Below are 18,798 nucleotides of genomic sequence, written 5' to 3'. Positions count from 1 at the left end.
AGATTTATGGCATTTTTATTATTATTTTTTTTTCTACTAGTAATGGTGGCGATCTGTGATTTTTTTTTTTTTTTTTTTTATCGAGACTGCGACATTATGGCAGACACATTTTTGGGTCAGTTGACAATTCAGTGCTATAAAAATGCACGGAGTACTGTATAAATGTCACTGGCAGGGAAGGGGTTAACACTAGGGGGCGATCAAGGGGTTAACTGTGTTCCCTATGTGTGTGTTCTAACTGTAGGGGGATGGGACTGACTATAGGAGATGAGAGATCGTGGTTCTTAGGAACTCACAATCTCTCTTTCCTCTCCTCACAGAACTGGGATGTGTGTGTTTACACGCACACACGTCCCTGTTTATCGTGCCCGCGATCGCTTGTGGCCACTGGTCATCGCGACCGCCGGTCACAAGCATTGTCATCCCCGCTGTGCAGCGGGCCCGCTTAAAGGGACCAACGTATAGCTACGACAAGTGGTTAAGGATCATATGACCGATGGGGTAATAACAAGCAGCAGGTGAGGTGGAGAAAGACCTCAACCATAGAATGCATGGAGCAGACAGGGAGATCCTTGTACTGCAGGTACTCTGGAACAGCTTCCTGTACGGCAAGGAGAACAGTGAGCAGTTTCTGTAGTGACGTCACCACATCTTACTCCATTTCTCATGAGACTAGCAGTCAGAGGCAGCAGTGCCTTAGATGATCTTACGCTGCAGATATACAGCTTTGAGGCTGAAGTCACATGAGTGCTTAGGAAGAAGTGCATTGATATTTCTCACAAGGAAGTCAGTACAAAGGAGTAATGCTTAAGCACAACTAACATTTTCTAGATCTTTCTAAAAAGATAGCATATCTTCACTTTTTACATTTTAAACCACTTTAATGTTTAAAGCCGATTCAAAGGAATTACACAAATGGGCATTGATGAGGTGGCACTGATGAGGCGGCACTTATGGGCACTGATGAGGTGGCACTGATGAGGAGGCACTAATATGCCACACTGATGGGCACTGTTAGGTGGCACTGATGAGCACGGATAGGCGGTACAGATGAGCACTGATGGGCATTGATGGGTGGCACTGATGGGCAACACTGATTGCCAGCACTGACTGGCATGGCTAATGAGCACTAATTTGTGGCACTTGTGGGCACTGATTGCTGCCACTGGTGGGCACTGTATGCTGGCATTGGTGGGCACTGTATGCTGGCATTGGTGGGCATTTATTGTTACACTTTATTTCTTTATTATAATCAGGGCACTGATGATCAGTGTCCTGATTACATCCTTAGATGTCCCCCAGTGAGGAGATGCCGCTTATCGGCTCTCCTCTCCTCACACTCTGTCAGTGTGAGGCAAGGAGAGCCGATTACTGGCATCTCTCGTGTTTTACATGTGACCGGCTGTGATTGGACACAGCTGATAACATGGGGGTCGCGCCATGTCCAAGCAACACGGCGCGGCCGCGATCGCTGCTCGCCCCCGTGGGCACGCGAGAGTGGCCGTTCTGGGCCGCCGTCATATGACGGCTTCCCAGAACAAGAGCTGCACCGCCCCGCCGTCATTTGACAATAGAGGACAATGGGCTGTGTCTGTATCCGCTCTGCATAAGAGCGGACATGGACAAGCCATCTACCTGCTCAGTGGGGATCAATAGACAGATTCTAGAGCTGCATGATTCTTGCTAAAACGAGAATCACAATTTTTTTTGCTTAGAATAAAGATCACGATTCTTCCACAATTCTTGCGGCATAACATCATCTTTCACATTACACAAAAAAATTGGGCTAACTTTAATGTTTCTTTTTTTTTTTTAATTCATAAAAGTGTATTTTTGCCATAAAAAAATTGCGTTTGAAAGACCGCTGCGCAAATACAGTGTGACATACAATATTGCAACAACCACCATTTTATTCTCTAGGGTTTATGCTAAAAAAAAAAAAAATATAATGTTTGGGGGTTCTAAGTAATTTTCTAGCAAAAAATACTGATTTTAATTTAAGCAACAAGGGACAGAAAAAGGTTTAGTCTTTAAGTGGGTAAACTGACCTCATTTACAGACCGAAGTTCATCCCTTTGATCTCAAAGAACTATATGTTACAATGTTTTTCTTTATCTCCGCCTAATGGCCCGTACACACGATCCGAATATCGTACGACAGATCGTACGACCTTTTTCACTTAATAGTCGCAAGTTGAAATTGAATAGGTAACAATTCTTCCTCGGACAATAGTTTTTGTACGATATTTGAATCGCGTGTACAGGCCATAAGCGATGTTTTGAGAAACTTGGCAGGCTGCCTGTTTTTCTTTTTTTTTTACAGCTGTCGGCTTGAGCATAGAACCCTGCACTGAATCAAGGAATCTATTTTTTAAGATCGGAAGGGGGGTAGAATCGCGATTCTTTAATTATTAATCGTGCAGCTCTAACAGATTCCCCGGTGACCAGGCGGAATCCTGGCTGAGTCTGCCTCATGTGAAAGCGGCCTTAGGCTTTAAGCCTGTGGGTAGAGGAATAAGCAGTAATACTTACCCGTTCCTCACTCTGGCAGGCTTGGGACGCTCACCTCCTCTCTCTGATGCTCTGGGTTGTCAGCAGGCTTTCACTGTCCTCTATTAGGCTATTGGTCCTGCATTGTTCTTGATGACTTCAGCATGCAACCGCTGGTTGGAGCTCCTTATAGAGAAGGCTTCAGATTGAACAGTATGGAGAAAGCACATACCTCCAGTAGGCTAAGTATTGAAGCTCATGGCCTGACCCCAGACCCGAGGAGCATTTAGCACTTGAACAGTGGCGGCTGGTGCTCCATTGTTTTGGGGGGGGGGGGGCGACAAACAAACCCTGATGCCCACCCGCTTGCTTGCCAGCACCCCCGCGCACTCCCCCACCTGCACCTACCCCATCCAGTTTGCGGGCGGCTTCCCTTGCTTCTGCTCCTGGCCAATCCAGTCACTTCTTCTCCCGGCCAATCCAGTTCTTGGGACCCGCTTCCTGTCCTGATTGGCCGGGAGGAGAAGCAGGAGGACAATGGTGAATGTTGATTCGCTAATGTCATAAGTGGGTGGGCTCACTGCGCCCCGAGCACAACCTTTTTGAAGCCAATTGGAGCCTCAGGCTCTAATCACGTGCGTGAAAAAAAAAAAAAAAAACAGTAGAAATCCATGCATCTGGCTCCCTGCATGGAGATTAGGGGGCTGTTCCCCTTATGGGCCGGCCGCCGCTGCACTTGAAGTGCTGGCGGACCCCACTGCAAGGGTGTTTTTTTTTTTTTTTTTTTTTTTGTCATTCAGCTTTAACAACAGTTTGAAAATCTACAAATAAAACAAGCATATGCTGTACATTTTTTTTTTTTTTTTTTTTAAGTTCTGTGACTAGAATTTTTTTCATGTTTTTTGTAGATATAACAAAACGCTGTTTCATATAAGAACTTGTATCTATGCTGTACATGTTCTTTAATTTGTTTTTAAAGGTCACGCATAACTTGTTGGAATGCACACAGCTCTGTATTAAGTATTTGAAGTAGTTTTATCATTGGATCTGTGGCACTAGGAAGATAGATTCTTGAAGTGCAAATAACTAGTGATGCCGCAAATGTGGGGCCTGAGATTGGTATTACATGACATGCTATCAGTTCTTTCACATGTATGAACTAGGACAGAAAAGCACTAAAAGTGTATATTACATAAGAAGGAAATAATTGTATAACCTCTGAGGGTTAATGGTAATTATCTTTTATTGCAAGCGTCTTATGTTGCTTTAAAATAAAAATATGCATATCCCCTAGCTACATATTCTCGAATGAAAGGGAACGATGACTCACTGTCTACTGTTAAATCCTAATTGTAAATGTATAATTGAATTTCTGCTGTTTAACTTTCTTTGGTAATTTAATTTATTAGCTTATTTTTGTGTGGCTTGATTTTAACCTTTTCGTTAGCTAATGAAGTTTGCTGAGGTAAACCTGATTTTTGGCCATGTTACAAAAGGTGCGAATTTATAACAGCCACCAAGCAGAAATCAGCTGTCATCATTCTGCCCAATTTGTGTTGTAAATTGGCAAGATTGTGGTTTGTCTAAAAAAAATAAAAAATATTGCCTGCAATTGATGACCTCTCTCTGAAAATGTTAGTTGCCTGACTTTCAAGCTGAGCCTTTGGCTTTGGTACTTTCCAAACCATCAACGTTCAAATGTCCCTTAAAGTGGCTGTAAACCCTCACATATACCCCGTGAAGTGAACAGTCTCAGATGATACACCAAGATGAAACAAATCTCCCTACATAAGTTTTACATGTATATCTTCAGCTTTATATATCCTTTAGAATTATTACATCGTGTTAGAATTTTCTCTTTCTGTTCAGCAGTGGGAGTGGATTCTTGGCATACACTGTGTGACAGCTGATTGGAGGAAAGGCACCCCCCCCCCACTCCACATAAGCAGAGAAACAAAGATACTTTAAGAGCTGTGCTGTGACAAGACAAGCTCTCTGCTAATTTATTTATAGCACCCACCCTCGACACAAATTTCAGGCTGCTTTTATCTCCTGTCTTGGAGAACTTGTCAGAAGTTATCATGCCGATAACAGAAGAACGAAACAGCAAAAAGACATAGGACTCAGGGCTTTGGAGAAACATAAGTAAACACTACAGATATGTGCCTAGGTAAAATTTCAGGAATCTGGTTTACATCCATTTTAAAGGAGAAGTAGGGCCATGGCTCCTCTGGCCTTACTTCTCCTGGGGATCACAGGAGTGCACTTCAATCTGCACTCCTGTGACCCATCTTTTTTTTTTTTTTCTGTTCCCGTCTTTAGTTGACAGATAAAGTCCTCTGTCGGATAATGTCACTGAGCTGGTCCAGGCTCTGAAGAGATCCCGACTTTAAAGTCAGGATCCTCCCAAAAACCTCAGCCTATCAGCAAGCAGCTGACAGTCACTGCTATCTCAGCTCACTGAAGACTGAGACCTGAGTGATCAGTGGTCCCTGATGGCTCAGTTCTTCGTCTCAGAGGCAGTGGGGGACTGATGTTGCATCCACCTGGGTCAGTATGTATGTTTTGTTTTTTGTTTTTTTTGTTTTTTACATCCCCAAACTTCTCTTTTAAGTTGTTTTAAAGTCTGGGTGTTTTTTTACCTTAACCACTTGTCAAATACTGTAGCTGCTGACTTTTAATATAAGGACACTTTTCTGTCCAGGGAGCACGTGATGATGGCACCAGAAGCCGACCCGTCCATCGGCTCCGGGTGCAGGTGCCGGCATCCTTACTAAGGGAAACGGGAAGTAAAGTCTTGCGGCTTCACAGCCTGCTTACTACTGGGCATGCGCAAGTTGCGCTGCGCTTTCTGAATGGTCCCGCTGTCTTCTGGGACCTGTGTGTGTGTCTCCCAGAAGGCAGCGGGGGGAGGAGGAGGGGCCATAAATGACATAGGACATCGCGGCGACCTTTTACGGAAGTGGGTACCTGTTTTTGACAGGTATCCGTTCCCCCCCGAAAGGTGCCAAATGTGGCATAGGAGGGGGGGGGGCAGATAAGCGGAGCTTCCACTTTTGGGTGGAAATCCGCTTTAATGTTTTTGCATTTCTTCAGTTACTTTCTGGTTTCCAGGCCTAGGCAAATGATGTCATACATCTCAGGAGGGGCTTTCTCAGCTAAGCACACCATCCTACCTGCATGCCTGAGCTAAGGGCAGGTGGATTCCAGGAGGTAAATGCTGCCCTTAATCATGATGGCCACGGCCAGAAATGCTGGGGGTGTTTAAAGTAATTTCCCATGCAAAAACAAGATGAGTGGGTGAGTTTGCTTTGAATTTTAAAAATAATTTAAATAGCATTTTTGGTTTGTGGTGCTCAGATGCAGTGTAGTTCCACTTTAAAAGCAAGATTAAGATGGTAACGATTAACATTCTGATTGTTACTCAGGAAGGTAATAATACCATACACATAACCTTCTTTGAACATAGGAGTCGCAGGATGCCATCTTTTTATTTTCATGTGAATTTTAGTTTTGCCACTTTTTTCCAATGTAAATAAGTAGTCATTGACAGGAGAAGAGCAGATGAGATGTGAATGGGATGAATGACTTTGCCATTGGCGGTATTTGTAAAATGGCAAGAGAACACATGGCTAATTGGGACGGCTGCCAGCTGATGAATGTTAGAATTTAGGAAATATAGAAATCTTTTCAATGGAAAAGATCCCACAATTCTGGTATAATCATTTCATTCTCCTATTATGTCAACAGAGACTGTTTATTTATGTATGCGTGAAAACTGCAGAAACTCTTCTAATCAATCAGATTCATGAAAAATGATCAAATTAGTTGTGAACAATAACACATCCCGGCTTTTTTTTTAAAGTGGTTGTAAACCTCAGACATGAAATGTGAAGAAAGCATAACCCTCTATAGTGTGTATTTGTCTCAATTAAGTATCATTTCTGTATGCTAATTTGTTTTTCTGCTATCAGCATGAATCACTTCTAACAGATGTTTTACTGACACCAAGAAAAAAATGGTGACAAGGGAGGGATCTCCAGCTGATTGATATCCTCGGCTCTGTTCCTGTGTGCTATGTGAAGGAGGGGGGGGGGGGGACCTCACTGAGTTCTGCAGTGTGCGATTTTCAGTTCTTTGCCCCCTTTTTTCTGATCTCTCAGTCAAGCTTCAATTCTGTACTTTGAACTGATGTAGAGAAGAGAAGACTGTAGATAAACAAGTACAGCCTATGTAGGAGGATTTGTTTCATCTCTATGTATCACCTGAGGCCAGTCCCTTTACTGGATATGTAAGGGTTTACAACCACTTTAACCACTTGCCATCCTTGCTATAGCAAAATGACGGCTACAACACGGTCATATGACTTCCTCCCGTGATCGCGCCCACTGGACACAGTTAATCACAGATCGGGGTAAAGAGCCAATCAGTGGCACTTTACCACGTGATCAGCTGTGTCCAATCACAGCTGATCACAATGTAAACACACTTGCCAGTTATCTGCATTCTTTCCTAAGCTATCGCAGCGTGAATAGGGTAGCTGGCTAGTGTGAATGGGGACATCTACACTGATAATCAGGGCACTGATCATTAGTGTCCTATTTGCGCAGTCATGCGATGTTGTACACAAAAACAATTTGTGTCCTCTTTTTCCCCACAAATAGAGCTTTCTTTTGGTGGTATTTGATCACCACTGCGGTTTTTATTTTTTGCGCTGTAAACAAAAAAAGACCAACAATTTTGAAAAAAAAATATATATATATTTTACTTTTTGCTGTAATAAATATCCAAGAAAAAAAGAAAAAAAATTTCATCAGTTTAGGCCAATATGTATTCTTCTACATATTTCTGTTAAAAAAAAAACAAAAAAAACCCGCAATAAGCATATATTGATTGGTTTGTGCTAAAGTTATAGCGTCTACAAAACAGGGGATATATTTATGGAATTTTTATTATTAATTTTATTTTTACTAGTAATGGCAGTGATCATCGATTTTTAGCGGGACTGTGACGTTGCGGCAGACAGATCGGACACTTTTTTGGGACCAGTGACATTTATACAGCAATCAGTGCTAAAAAATAGCTACTGATTACTGTAGGAATGACACTGGCAGGGAAGGGGTTAACACTAGGGGGGCGATCAAGGGGTTAAATGTTCTCTAGGGAGGTGTTTCTAACTGTAGGGGGGGGGGGCGCTGTTGCTGATCACTTGGAACAGCAGATCTCTCTCTACTCCCCTGTTAGAACGGGGATCTGTTTGTTTACAATGACAGATCCCTGTTCTGGCTCTCTGTGGAGCGATCGCAGGTGGCCGGCGGACACCGAGACGAACCGCGCGCGCCTGATCGGCAAACGGTTAAACACCACCAAAAGAAAGCTCTATTTGTGTGAAAAAAATGATAAAAAATTCATATGGGTACAATCCTGTACAGTAGCACGCAATTGTCATTGAAGGTGCGACAGCGCTGAAGATTGGCCTGGGCAGAAAGGGGGTAAAAGTGCCCAGAAGGCAAGTGGTGAAGTGATTCTTGTTAGCTAATAACAAAAAAAAAAAATGACACCATTGCTTAGGGTTTTGTATGAATAGGAAGTAGAGGTATTGTTAGCAGCAGCCTGTATGTTTCTAGTTGTCTTCTCTCGCTGTGAAGCCCATTTTGTTTCATAAATTGTGAGCAAGGACAAGTAAAATTAGGAGTTTTTGCTTTATTGCAAATTTCGACAAATACTGGAACATTTCAGGGGTTTTCAGCATATTGGCAATAAGCATTGGAGCCGATAAGGTTGGAGAAATAAAGGTGATTCTTAGGCTGATATGGGCTTTATATGGCTTCTGAATATAACAGAAGCTGCTTTTGACTATCCCGGGTTTATTCTTGTGCCAAAAAATGCTAACCCCAACAATAGCCCTACCACTAACACTAATAAGCCACGGGTCCGCATGTCAAACCAAACTCATCTGATTTCGGGCTTGTTCACTTATTTCTCACCACTGGAAGAATACCAGTCACCGCTCAGGCACATAGAAAACAATTGTATTCTATGTGACCCAATCGCACTGCAACACAGCCCGGAGGTGCTGTGCAGTGAGCTGCAATAAAATGCGGACATGGTGCAAGGTAGACCCCACTTGTCACCGCACAACAGAGCATTGCACTATGCTGCTGTTTCCAGGTCCAAATAGCAATGACATGTCACACCCTATTGTCGGCAATGGAACGGTTCAAATCGGTGCGACGCCGACTTTGCGTTGAGGCACCGATTTGAAAAAAAGGTTCCTGCACTATTTTTTTGCATTTTCAGGTGTGACTTGCATAGACATTTTGTGCATGAAATCGCACAGATGGCAGGCAAGTCGCACTGACTTGCGGCTTTGAAATAGCATGACTTCAAGTGAAGTCACGCGATTTCAAATCCCCTTTCGGTGTAAACAGGAGCTTAAAGGGCTTGTAAAGTCAGAAGGTTTTTTTATCTTAATGCATTAAGATAAAAAGCCTTCTGTGTTCAGCAGCTGCCCCAGCACCCCCAAATACTTAACTGAGCCCCATCTCTATCCAGTGATGTCCACGAGTGTCTCGGTCGTCCAAGACTCTCCCTGCTGATTGGCTGAGACACAGCAGCGATGTCATTGGCTCCCGCTGCTGTCAAAGTCAGTCAGCCAATCAGGAGAGAGAGGGGGCGGGGTCGTGTCTGAATGGACACAAGTAGCTGTGACTCACTCGGATGCCCCCATAGCAAGCTGCTTGCTGTGGGGGCACTCAACAGGACGGAGGGGCCAGGAGCACCGAAGAGGGACCCGAGAAGAGGAGGATCCAGGCTGCCCTGTGCAAAACCAACTGCACAGAGCAGGTAAGTATAAAATGTTTGTTATTTTTATTGAAAAAAAAAAAACGAGACTTTACAATCACTTTAACCACTAACCGACCAGCGCACGACGATGTACGTTGGCACAATGGCACGGCTGGGCAAATGGGCGTACAGGTACGTCCCCTTTAAATTGCGGCTTTGTAGGCGTGTGCGCCGCGTGCTCCGTGAACGGTTTTGCGGACTCGTCCACCGGGGGGCCCGTGATCGTGTCACGGAGCGGAAGAACGGGGAGATGCCTTTGTAAACAAGGCATTTCCCTGTTCTGCCTAGTGACATGACAGAGATCACTGCTCCCTGTCATCAGGAGCAGTGATCGCTGTCATGTCAGTGGAAGCCCATCCCCCCCAATTAGAACACCTCCCTAGGACACACTTAACCCCTTGATCGCCCCCTAGTGTTTAACCCCTTCCCTGCCATTGTCATTTACACAGTAATCAGTGCATTTTTATAGCACTGATCACTGTATAAATGACAGTGGTCCCAAAATGGTGTCAAAAGTGTCCAATATGTCTGCCATAATGTCGCAGTCATGATAAAAATCGCAGATTGCCACCATTACTAATAAAAAAAAAATGTAATAATAATAATGCTATAAATCTATCCCCTATTTTGTAGACGCTATAACTTTAGTGCAAACCAATCAATATACGCTTATTGCGATTTTTTTTTACCAAAAATATGTAGAAGAATACATATCGGCCTAAACTGAGAAAAAATATTTTTTTTTTTATATATTTTTTGGGGGGATATTTATTGTAGCAATAAGTAAAAAATATCGCTTTTTTTTTTCAAAATTGTTGCTCTTTGTTTATAGCGCAAAAAATAAAAACCGCAGAGGTGATCAAATACCACCAAAAGAAAGCTCTATTTGTGGAGAAAAAAGGACGTCAATTTTGTTTGGGTGCAACGACGCACGACCGCGCAGTTAAAGCGAGCAGTGCCGAATCGCAAAAAGTGCTCTGGTCAGGAAGGGGGTAAAATCTTCCGGGGCTGAAGTAGTTAATCTCTCATTGTAATGCAGTTTTGCAAAGGCAAAAACTAAAATGTTACAATGAAGAGAAATCAATGCTGGAGTCTGTCCTTGGATTGCCTATCTGGATTACAATATTGCAAGTGAGCACCGAGATCTAGAATTGTGGACTGATACGGAAAGGTAAAATTGCGGTATATGTATCATTTTGCATCTCCCGCGGTTGAATGGTAGGACACTTTCAATTACAAGTTTATCCACACTGCAAATGATTAATTCCAGAGGTCACAATGTCCGTATTTATTTGCAAGGAAGCCCACGGTCTGCCTAATGCTCATATACCTAAGTATGTTTGGCACTATGGTTAGTAGTGTGTTTTTGTTGTAATTTTGGAAAGCCGGGATTTGAATTGTTTATGTTGCCAAAAGTTCTAAATGAAGTTTTTCATTTCTTTCCTCTCCTGTGGCTGCCAACAGAAGCATGATTTTCAAGTTAAGCCTAGCAATCTGCAGAAAATACGCCAGACTGCGCAAATATTGTGTGCCATCAAGGCGGTTTCAACACGCAGACGGGAGCTCAGAGGCAGAGTGTGAAAAGGCCTTGCATCTACCAGTAATGGTTAATGAAGTCATCAGCTGCTTGTGCCCAAAAGAAGGACAGGTTAGTCATTTTTATTTCTTTATTTTTACCCAAAATACTTATATTTTTTTTTCTTCTACAGCAATTGTCAAATGGTTTTGATTAAACATGTGTCCCTTCTTCAGACCTTCCAAAGAGCGATCCCATCTGTGCCCCCAATAAGCCACAACCTATGTTGCTTTCATCATCCTGGCAAACTTAACCACTTAAGGACCAGCCGCCGCAGTTATACTGCGACAGGTTGGCTCCCCTGGGCGAATCGCCGTCACTGTATGTCGGCCGCTTTAAGAGCACTATGGGGCGCGCGCGCGCGCGATTTCGGCCACCCGTGATCGCCTCTGACAAAGACGGAATGGAGATCTGTCAATGTAAATTGACAGATCTCCATTCTGTCAGGGGAGGAGAGACAGATCTGTTGTTCCTACCAATTAGGCTGCTGAACAGTGATCAGTCTTCTCCTCCAGGCAGTCCCATTCCCCCCACAGTTAGAATCACTCCCTAGGTTACACATTTAACCCTTTGATTGCCTCCTAGTGTTAACCCCTTCCCTGCAAGTGACATTTATGCAGTAATCAGTGGCTATTTTTAGCTCTGATCGCTGTATATGTCAATGGTCCCCAAAAAAGTGTCAAAAGTGTCTGCCACAATGTCGCAGTCCCGCTAAAAATTGCAGATCGCCGCCATTACTTATTAAAAAAAAATAAAAATGCCATAAATATATCCACTATTTAGTAGACGCTATAACTTTTGCGCAAACCAATCAATATACAGTTATTGCATTTTTTTTTTTTAACCAAAAATATGTAGAATACATATTGGCCTAAACTGATGAAAAAAATATTAAAAAAAAAAAAAATTGGATATGTATTACAGCAAAAAGAAAAAAATATTGTTTTCATTTTTTAAAAATTGTCGGTCTTTTTTTGTTTATAGTGCAAACAATAAAAAATGCAGAGGTGATCAAATACCACCAAAAGAAAGCTCCATTTGTGTGAAAAAAGTACATCAATTTTATTTGGGTACAACGTCCTACTGAGCACGCAATTGTCAGTTAATCAGTTAAAGTGACGCAATGCCGTATCGCGAAAAATGGCCTGGTCATGAAGGGGGCAAATCCTTCTGGTCCTTAAGCGGAAGTAAACCCATCCATAAAACAGTTTCATTTATGGCACATGCCAGAAATGTACCACTTCCATTGGTTGTGCTCTCAACCAAACTGTTAAGCCATCCAATGGCTGGTGTCATAACTGATCACATGTCGCAGCATCATGGCAGTTGTAGATTAAACAGAGGCAAAGATGGCAGCTTCCTTGGCTGAAAACGATAGGGGGGTTTACTTACACTTTTTAAAGTGGTTGTAAACCTCATACATGAAATATGAAGAAAGCATACTCCTCTATAGTGTGTTCTTGTCTCAATTAAATACACTAAGACCCCTTTCACACCGAGCCGCTATAGCGTCGGCGATAAAACGCCGCTATTTCTAGCACCGTTTTACAGTCGGATTTTCGGTGCATTTCAGCTGCTAGCGGGGCGCTTTTACCCCCCGCTAGCGACCAAGAAAGGGTTAAAACCGCCCGCAATGCGCCGCAATAGTGGCGTTTTGCCGGCGGTATCCCAGCGCTGCCCCATTGACTACAATGGGGAGCAGCGGTGGAGGAGCGGTAAACACACCGCTCCTTCACCGCTCCAAAGAAGCTGCTGGCAGGAGTTTTCCTGACGTCCTGCCAGCGCACCGCTCCGGTGTGAAAGCCCCGAGCGGTGTGAAAGGGGTCTAAGTGTCAATTCTATCTGCTGCTTTATTCCTCTGCTATCAGCATGCGTCACTTCTGACAAGTTTTGTCACCAAAAGATATTGACAGTCTCAGCTCTGCTCCTGTGTGCTGTGTGAAGCTGGGGGGAGGGGAGGGTTCCCTTCCCTTCCCTCCACTCCCTTCCAATAAGCGCTCAGAGCTCTCCTCACTGAGCTCTGCAGAGTGTAACTTTAGCTCTCTGTCCTCCTTTTTTTTTGAACTCTCGGTCAAGTTAATACATTCAGCACTTTGAACAAATGTAGAGAAGACTACAGATAAACAGGTACAACTTGTGCAGGCGGATTTGTTTACTTTTAATATGTCCTTTATTGAGGTTTGCACATATAAAAGAGAGTAATACAAATTAGTAACTGCAAGTCAGGTGTTCCGACAGGAGCGTAATTAACAAAGAATACAGAAATTCAGATCAATTAATATGTTACCTGAGCATTGAATAAACACAATACATACAATCTATAAAGTACAAATGTTAACTCCAGATGGAGGGGGGGGGGGATAAGGAAGGAGATGGGGATGGGGGGAATACAGGAGAGAGGGAGCACCAGCATAACAGTCTATCATGGAAGATTTGTTAAATCTCTGTATCACCTGAGGATAGTCCCTTCTCTGGGTACATGTAGGGGTTTACAACCACTTGTAACCTGTTGCACCCGAGCTTCAGCTTGTATAAGAGCAGTGTGAATAGCAAGCTTTGACAAAGCAGACCTTTCAGCAAGTTTTGTTGATTTTAAAGTACCATTCAGCTCTAGTTTGTAATGCTGAAAACACAGATCCTAGTGGGAATGATGATTGTCACTTTAAACAAGCTGCTAGCAGGCTTCAGCACTTCTTGAAGCTTGTTGAAAGCCTGTTGAAAGTGGAACTTCAGTCATTTTTTAATCTTTCCATCTATTAAATTCTCTGCCCCTGTTGTTTTAACTTTGGATAGTCAGGCCTCATGTACACTGCTACTGCTAAACGGACGTTTAAGAGCAGTTGGGCTTTTTTCAGCTGCCCCTGAACCCTCCTCTGTTATCTTATCAGTACATGTACACAGGGTACATAGTCGTTTAGAGGCATTTTTTGGAACGCAAAAAAATGCGTTCAGAAGCTGAGTTTACGGGCAGTTCAAGCGCCCAATGCGTCTAAATGCGGTGACTCACGCTTAGCCACGTTTCGTTTACAGGCGTTTTTCATTTTTGGCTGTTTGAAAAAACAAAGTATTTTTTTTTAAAACGCTTCTAAACGCAAACGCGTCAAAACACCACTAAATGCGGCAAAACGGACGTTTTAAATGTCGGTTACTATCTGTCCAGTTAAATTGTTCAGGAGAGGTTGTAAAAACAACCCGTGTACATGAAGCCTTTAACATTATTTGTTCTGCCAGTAAATACCTTATACAGCCCACTTCCTCTTTCTTGTCTGGTAAAAAGCCTAGGCTTTTAACATCATGCACACCTCTCTCTCTAACTCTCATGAAGGTTTGCCATAAAGGGAGGGGGGGATGAGTCATAAGAGGGCCAATGAGAGCTGCAGGGCTGGAGGTGTGCCTCTGTGTAAATCCAGGAAGTGATCAGGCAGCAGCTTCAGCTGCCCACAGTTAAAATGGCTGCAGCCAGACTCAGTGAAGGGAGATTTCTGCAGCATATTTGGCATGTACAGAATCACAGTATATATAAAATAATATACAAAGTGGTTGGAGGGAAACTTCAGAATGGCAAAGATGTTTTTATTACAAATTATGTGAGCAGACTGTAGTTCCTCTTGAAGCCTGCTAATAGCTTGCCTAAAGTGGCAATCAGCACTCTCATCAGGATCTGTGTTCAGCATTTACAAACTGGAGCTGAAAGGTATTTTAAAAGCCTCAACCAAGCTCGCTGAAAGCTCTGCGAATGCTTTGTCCATGCTTGCTGTTCACACTGCTCATATACAAGCTGAAGCCCGTGTTAAGGCTCTAAAGCTCAACTCCAGCCAAAACGTTTTATTTTGTTTTGGATAAAGCAGGGAGGGGTTAAAGTGCCCGTCAGCTTTTCACTGTCTGCGTGTGCAAGGAGGGAAGTGCAGAACGTAAAAAGTCTGATTTCATTTTATTCAGACTCTAAAGCAGGGATCCTCAAACTACGGCCCTCCAGCTGTTGCAGAACTACACGTCCCATGAGGCATTGTAAAACTCTGACATTCACAGACATGACTAGGCATGATGGGAATTGTAGTTCCTGAACACCTGGAGGGCCGCAGTTTGAAGACCCCTGCTCTAAAGCCTCATACTCACGATTGGACATCCAACGGGAAATGTTGGATGTCAGGCTGTTGGCGGAAAATCCGACCGTGTGTACGCTCCATCGTTGTCGGATTTTCCACGGACAAATATTGGATGGCATGTTTTAAAAATTTGCCGCCAACAAATGACTGTTGTCAGATTTTCCGATCGTGTGTACACAAGTCTGTCGGACAAAAGTCCAAAGTACAAACACGCATGCTCGGAAGCAAGGACGAGCCAGAAGCGGTCGATCTTGTAAACTAGCGTTCGTAATGGAGAATTAACATTCGTGACGTGGCAAATTATAAAATCTCCAAGTACAGCGCACAATTCTCTTCTTCTTTAATGGGATAATAATGAAGCTGCTTTGCTGGTGATACTGATGGAGTTATTGCAAATTTAATTGTCAAAAGCTTTTTTTTTCTAGTGATATCAAGAATAATATTATGCTTTTTAAATTTTTTTTTATTTGTGCAAGTTACCACAGCACCATTATCCCGTAGTTTTTAAGATCAAAGATACAACTATGTTGGTGTCTCTTGTTAATTTTACATTGTATTTTTTAAAATGTAACTGCCTACTCCCAAAACTGTCATTTGAAGTAAAACACATAGCCAAGTATTATTCTACACAAATTTTTTATTGTGCATTAAAAAAAGAAAACAAAAAAATTAGACATGCTATCTGCCAATAGAACTTAAAGTGGGGTTCCACCCAAATTTTGAACAATATCTGTATGTATTCTCTTCCTTGCCTAGATGCTGACATGCCATTTAAAAAAATGTAAATCGCCGTAATTACCTTTTATTTTTCTATTCTTCTTTGCGCTTCCTGGTTCTCCTCCTGTGGGAGTAGGCGTGTTTCTAGCCTCTCCCAGACTCCTGGGAGCTAGTCTCAAGCTTCCCAGGATGCCACTGAGCATGTGCAGGAACGAGCGGTGAATGCTGGGAGCACAGCATTCACCGCATCCAGGAAATAAATGCTTGTGGGCTTCAAATGCCCACAATGAAGATGGAAACTGCCTGCAGTGAATAATATAAGTTATTCTTTCCGACGAAATCTGACACAGGCGGACATATTACACACAATATCTGAGTATGTAATGCTGAGAAGAAAAGTTTGTGAATGAACTCAAAAAAAAAAAAAAACGATAGATAGGTGGACCCCCGCTTTAACCAAAAAGTGCATTCTGTGCATCCAAAAATATAGAAAATATACCAAATCAAATCATTATTCAACCAAAAAAATAATGTCAAAGCAATAACTCCAAGACCAATAATAAATAACACGTTATCTCCTCCGATTCCGCAACATGTCTGGTTGACGAACGGCTGTTCAGAAATGAACTGAAAAGCGCGAATCAACACTCACCAAACTTCTACTAACACGAAATTAGCAGAAGGAGCCCAAAGGGTGGCGCTAAAGAGCTGAAAAACCACGTAGTACGTCACTACGTTCGTGTTTGTTGGCCGACAATTTCTTGCCGTTTGTATGCAAGACAAGTTTGGGCCAACGCCCTTCGGACAGAAGTCCATGGTTTTGTTGGCCAACAATCCGATCGTGTGTATGATTCTTAATATTATAAAAATCCATTGTGTTTTGGGGATTCAAAGGGTCCCCTTCCACTGAGCTTGTTAGTGTCGAACAAAATGTGGACTGGACTGGTAAAATTGGAAGGATTTTGAGGGGTAATTAGTTTGATTGCTTCAGGTGCCTGTTAACCCAAACCATACTCAAGCAAAGGGCTGACTTATGACCATCAGTCCTGGTAGGGTTGCCTTGGAATAATTGTTCACACCCACGTTTCTTGTAAAAACACAAAATAAAATTGGGCTGGAGTTATGCTTTGCGTTAGCTGCATAGGGATACTGTGTCATTCTCCTTCACATTTTTCTCAAAGTATTGCACCCTGCAACTTTAAGTGCATAATCTGTTCTGCAGTCTGTTGCTATCAATTTTCTTCAACTGGTACATGAACTTAATAAAAAAAAAAAAAGATAAAATTAAAGATAAAGGGTATGTTTAAAGAAATATTAAAAACCCTAAAATGTATCTTTTAAGTATAGATTAAAAAATAAATGATAGCAATTGATAATTAAACTTTAAAGCTCCAGTTGAACGTTCAGCCAAGATTCACACATATGCGGTGCGGGAAACGCAGTGATCCCTGCGTGTTTCCTGCATTGTATTGCAATTGCACTGTGTGTGTAATCCTCTGTGGGTGTTAATACAAAGTTAACAATACCCTTAGCGCTTTGCAAATGCTGTGCGTTTTACCTGCATCAGATTGCATAGTACTAGAGCTGCACAATTAATCGTCAAGAATCGTTATCATGATCTCGACTAAAGTGTTTCACAATTCTTTCTATGCAAATTCTGTCTGCTCTTCTGAAGCCACAGCTGTTAAAAGAAAGGAAGAGAAAAACTGGGCAGTCTGTCAAGAATCAAAACATTCTTTATCAGTTGAACTTAAGTATAAACATTGTAACAATTTGTCAATGGAATAGACTGTGTGTAAGTGAAAAAAGTTTCACCACTTAAACACTAAACCTTTTTCTGACATTTGTTGGTTTCAAGATAAAAATAGGATTTTTAAATACAGCTTACCTGTAAAATCCTTTTCTTGAGAGTACATCACGGGACACAGAGTATTCATTACATAGTGGGTTAGATAGGCACCTTCGGTGATTGGACACTGGATAACCCCAATTAAGGAGAATTCCTCCCCTATATAACCCCTCCCATACGGGGAGGACCTCAGTTTTGTAGCAAAGCAATAGGTAACCACATAAAACCCATAGAAGGGTGGGAGCTCTGTGTCCCGTGATGTACTCTCAAGAAAAGGATTTTACAGGTAAGCTGTATTTAAAAATCCTATTTTCTTGATCATACATCACGGGACACAGAGTATTCATTACATAGTGGGATATCCCAAAGCAATGCTCATTTGAGGGGAGGGAGACACAGATCAGAAAATATAGACCGCAAACGGACCAGAGGAACTAAACTGCAGCCTGCAGTACACTGCGCCCGAAGGCGGTATCCTCTTGCCCTCTCACATCCACCTGATAGAATCTGGTGAATGTATGGACTGAAGACCAAGTCGCAGCCTTACAGACCTGAGCCATGGAGGCCTGGTGATGCACTGCCCAAGAAGCACTAACAGCCCTAGTTGAGTGCGCTTTCACATGAAAAGGAGGAGTCTTCCCCTTTATATCATAAGCCTGAAAAATAACCTGTCCAATCCATCTAGAAAGAGTGAATTTCTACGCTGCTTGGCCTTTCTTATGGCCATCTGGCAGAATAAACAAACAATCAATTTTCTGTATCTGAGCGGTTGCCTGCAGATGGACACTGACCGCTCTAACAACATCAAGAGTGTGCAAAGATTCTTCCTCTGCGGACTGCGGATCTGGAAAAAAGGATGGTAGGATTACATCTTGATTCAAATGGAATCCTGAAACCACCTTAGAAGGAACGATTAGGACGCATAACAATCCTGTCCTTGTGAATAATTAAATATGGCTCTTTACAAGAAAAAGCTGCCAATTCTGATACTCTCCTAGCAGAGGATATGGCTATCAAGAAGACTAATTTTTTAGTCAAAAGCGCTAAAGGAGCCAGGTGCAGTGGCTCAAAGGGTTGTCCCTGTAAAGCAAACAACACCAAATTCAAATCCCATGGGCATACTGGAGGTTTGACTGGCGGATTCAACCGTAGTGCCCCCTGAATAAAGGCCCGGACCAGGGAATGAGAAGCAATTGGCTTCTGAAAAAATACAGA

General features: G+C 42.6%; 1 protein-coding gene across 2 annotated transcripts in view; it reads left to right on the top strand.

The window, feature by feature from the left end:
• The window catches only part of METTL15 (methyltransferase 15, mitochondrial 12S rRNA N4-cytidine), a 440,648-nt gene that overhangs the window by 15,717 nt on the left and 406,133 nt on the right, over window positions 1-18,798 (top strand). For both annotated transcript variants that reach the window (XM_073604532.1, XM_073604533.1), the window contains exon 2: window positions 10,800-10,983. In XM_073604532.1, the coding sequence (XP_073460633.1) occupies window positions 10,804-10,983 (180 nt within the window). In that variant the 5' untranslated portion in view covers window positions 10,800-10,803. The remainder of the gene's footprint in view (window positions 1-10,799; window positions 10,984-18,798) is intronic.

This window comes from Aquarana catesbeiana, linkage group LG11 (assembly GCF_042186555.1).
Source record: "Aquarana catesbeiana isolate 2022-GZ linkage group LG11, ASM4218655v1, whole genome shotgun sequence".
NCBI lineage: Eukaryota > Metazoa > Chordata > Amphibia > Anura > Ranidae > Aquarana > Aquarana catesbeiana.
This window is presented reverse-complemented; position numbering and strand designations above follow the sequence as displayed.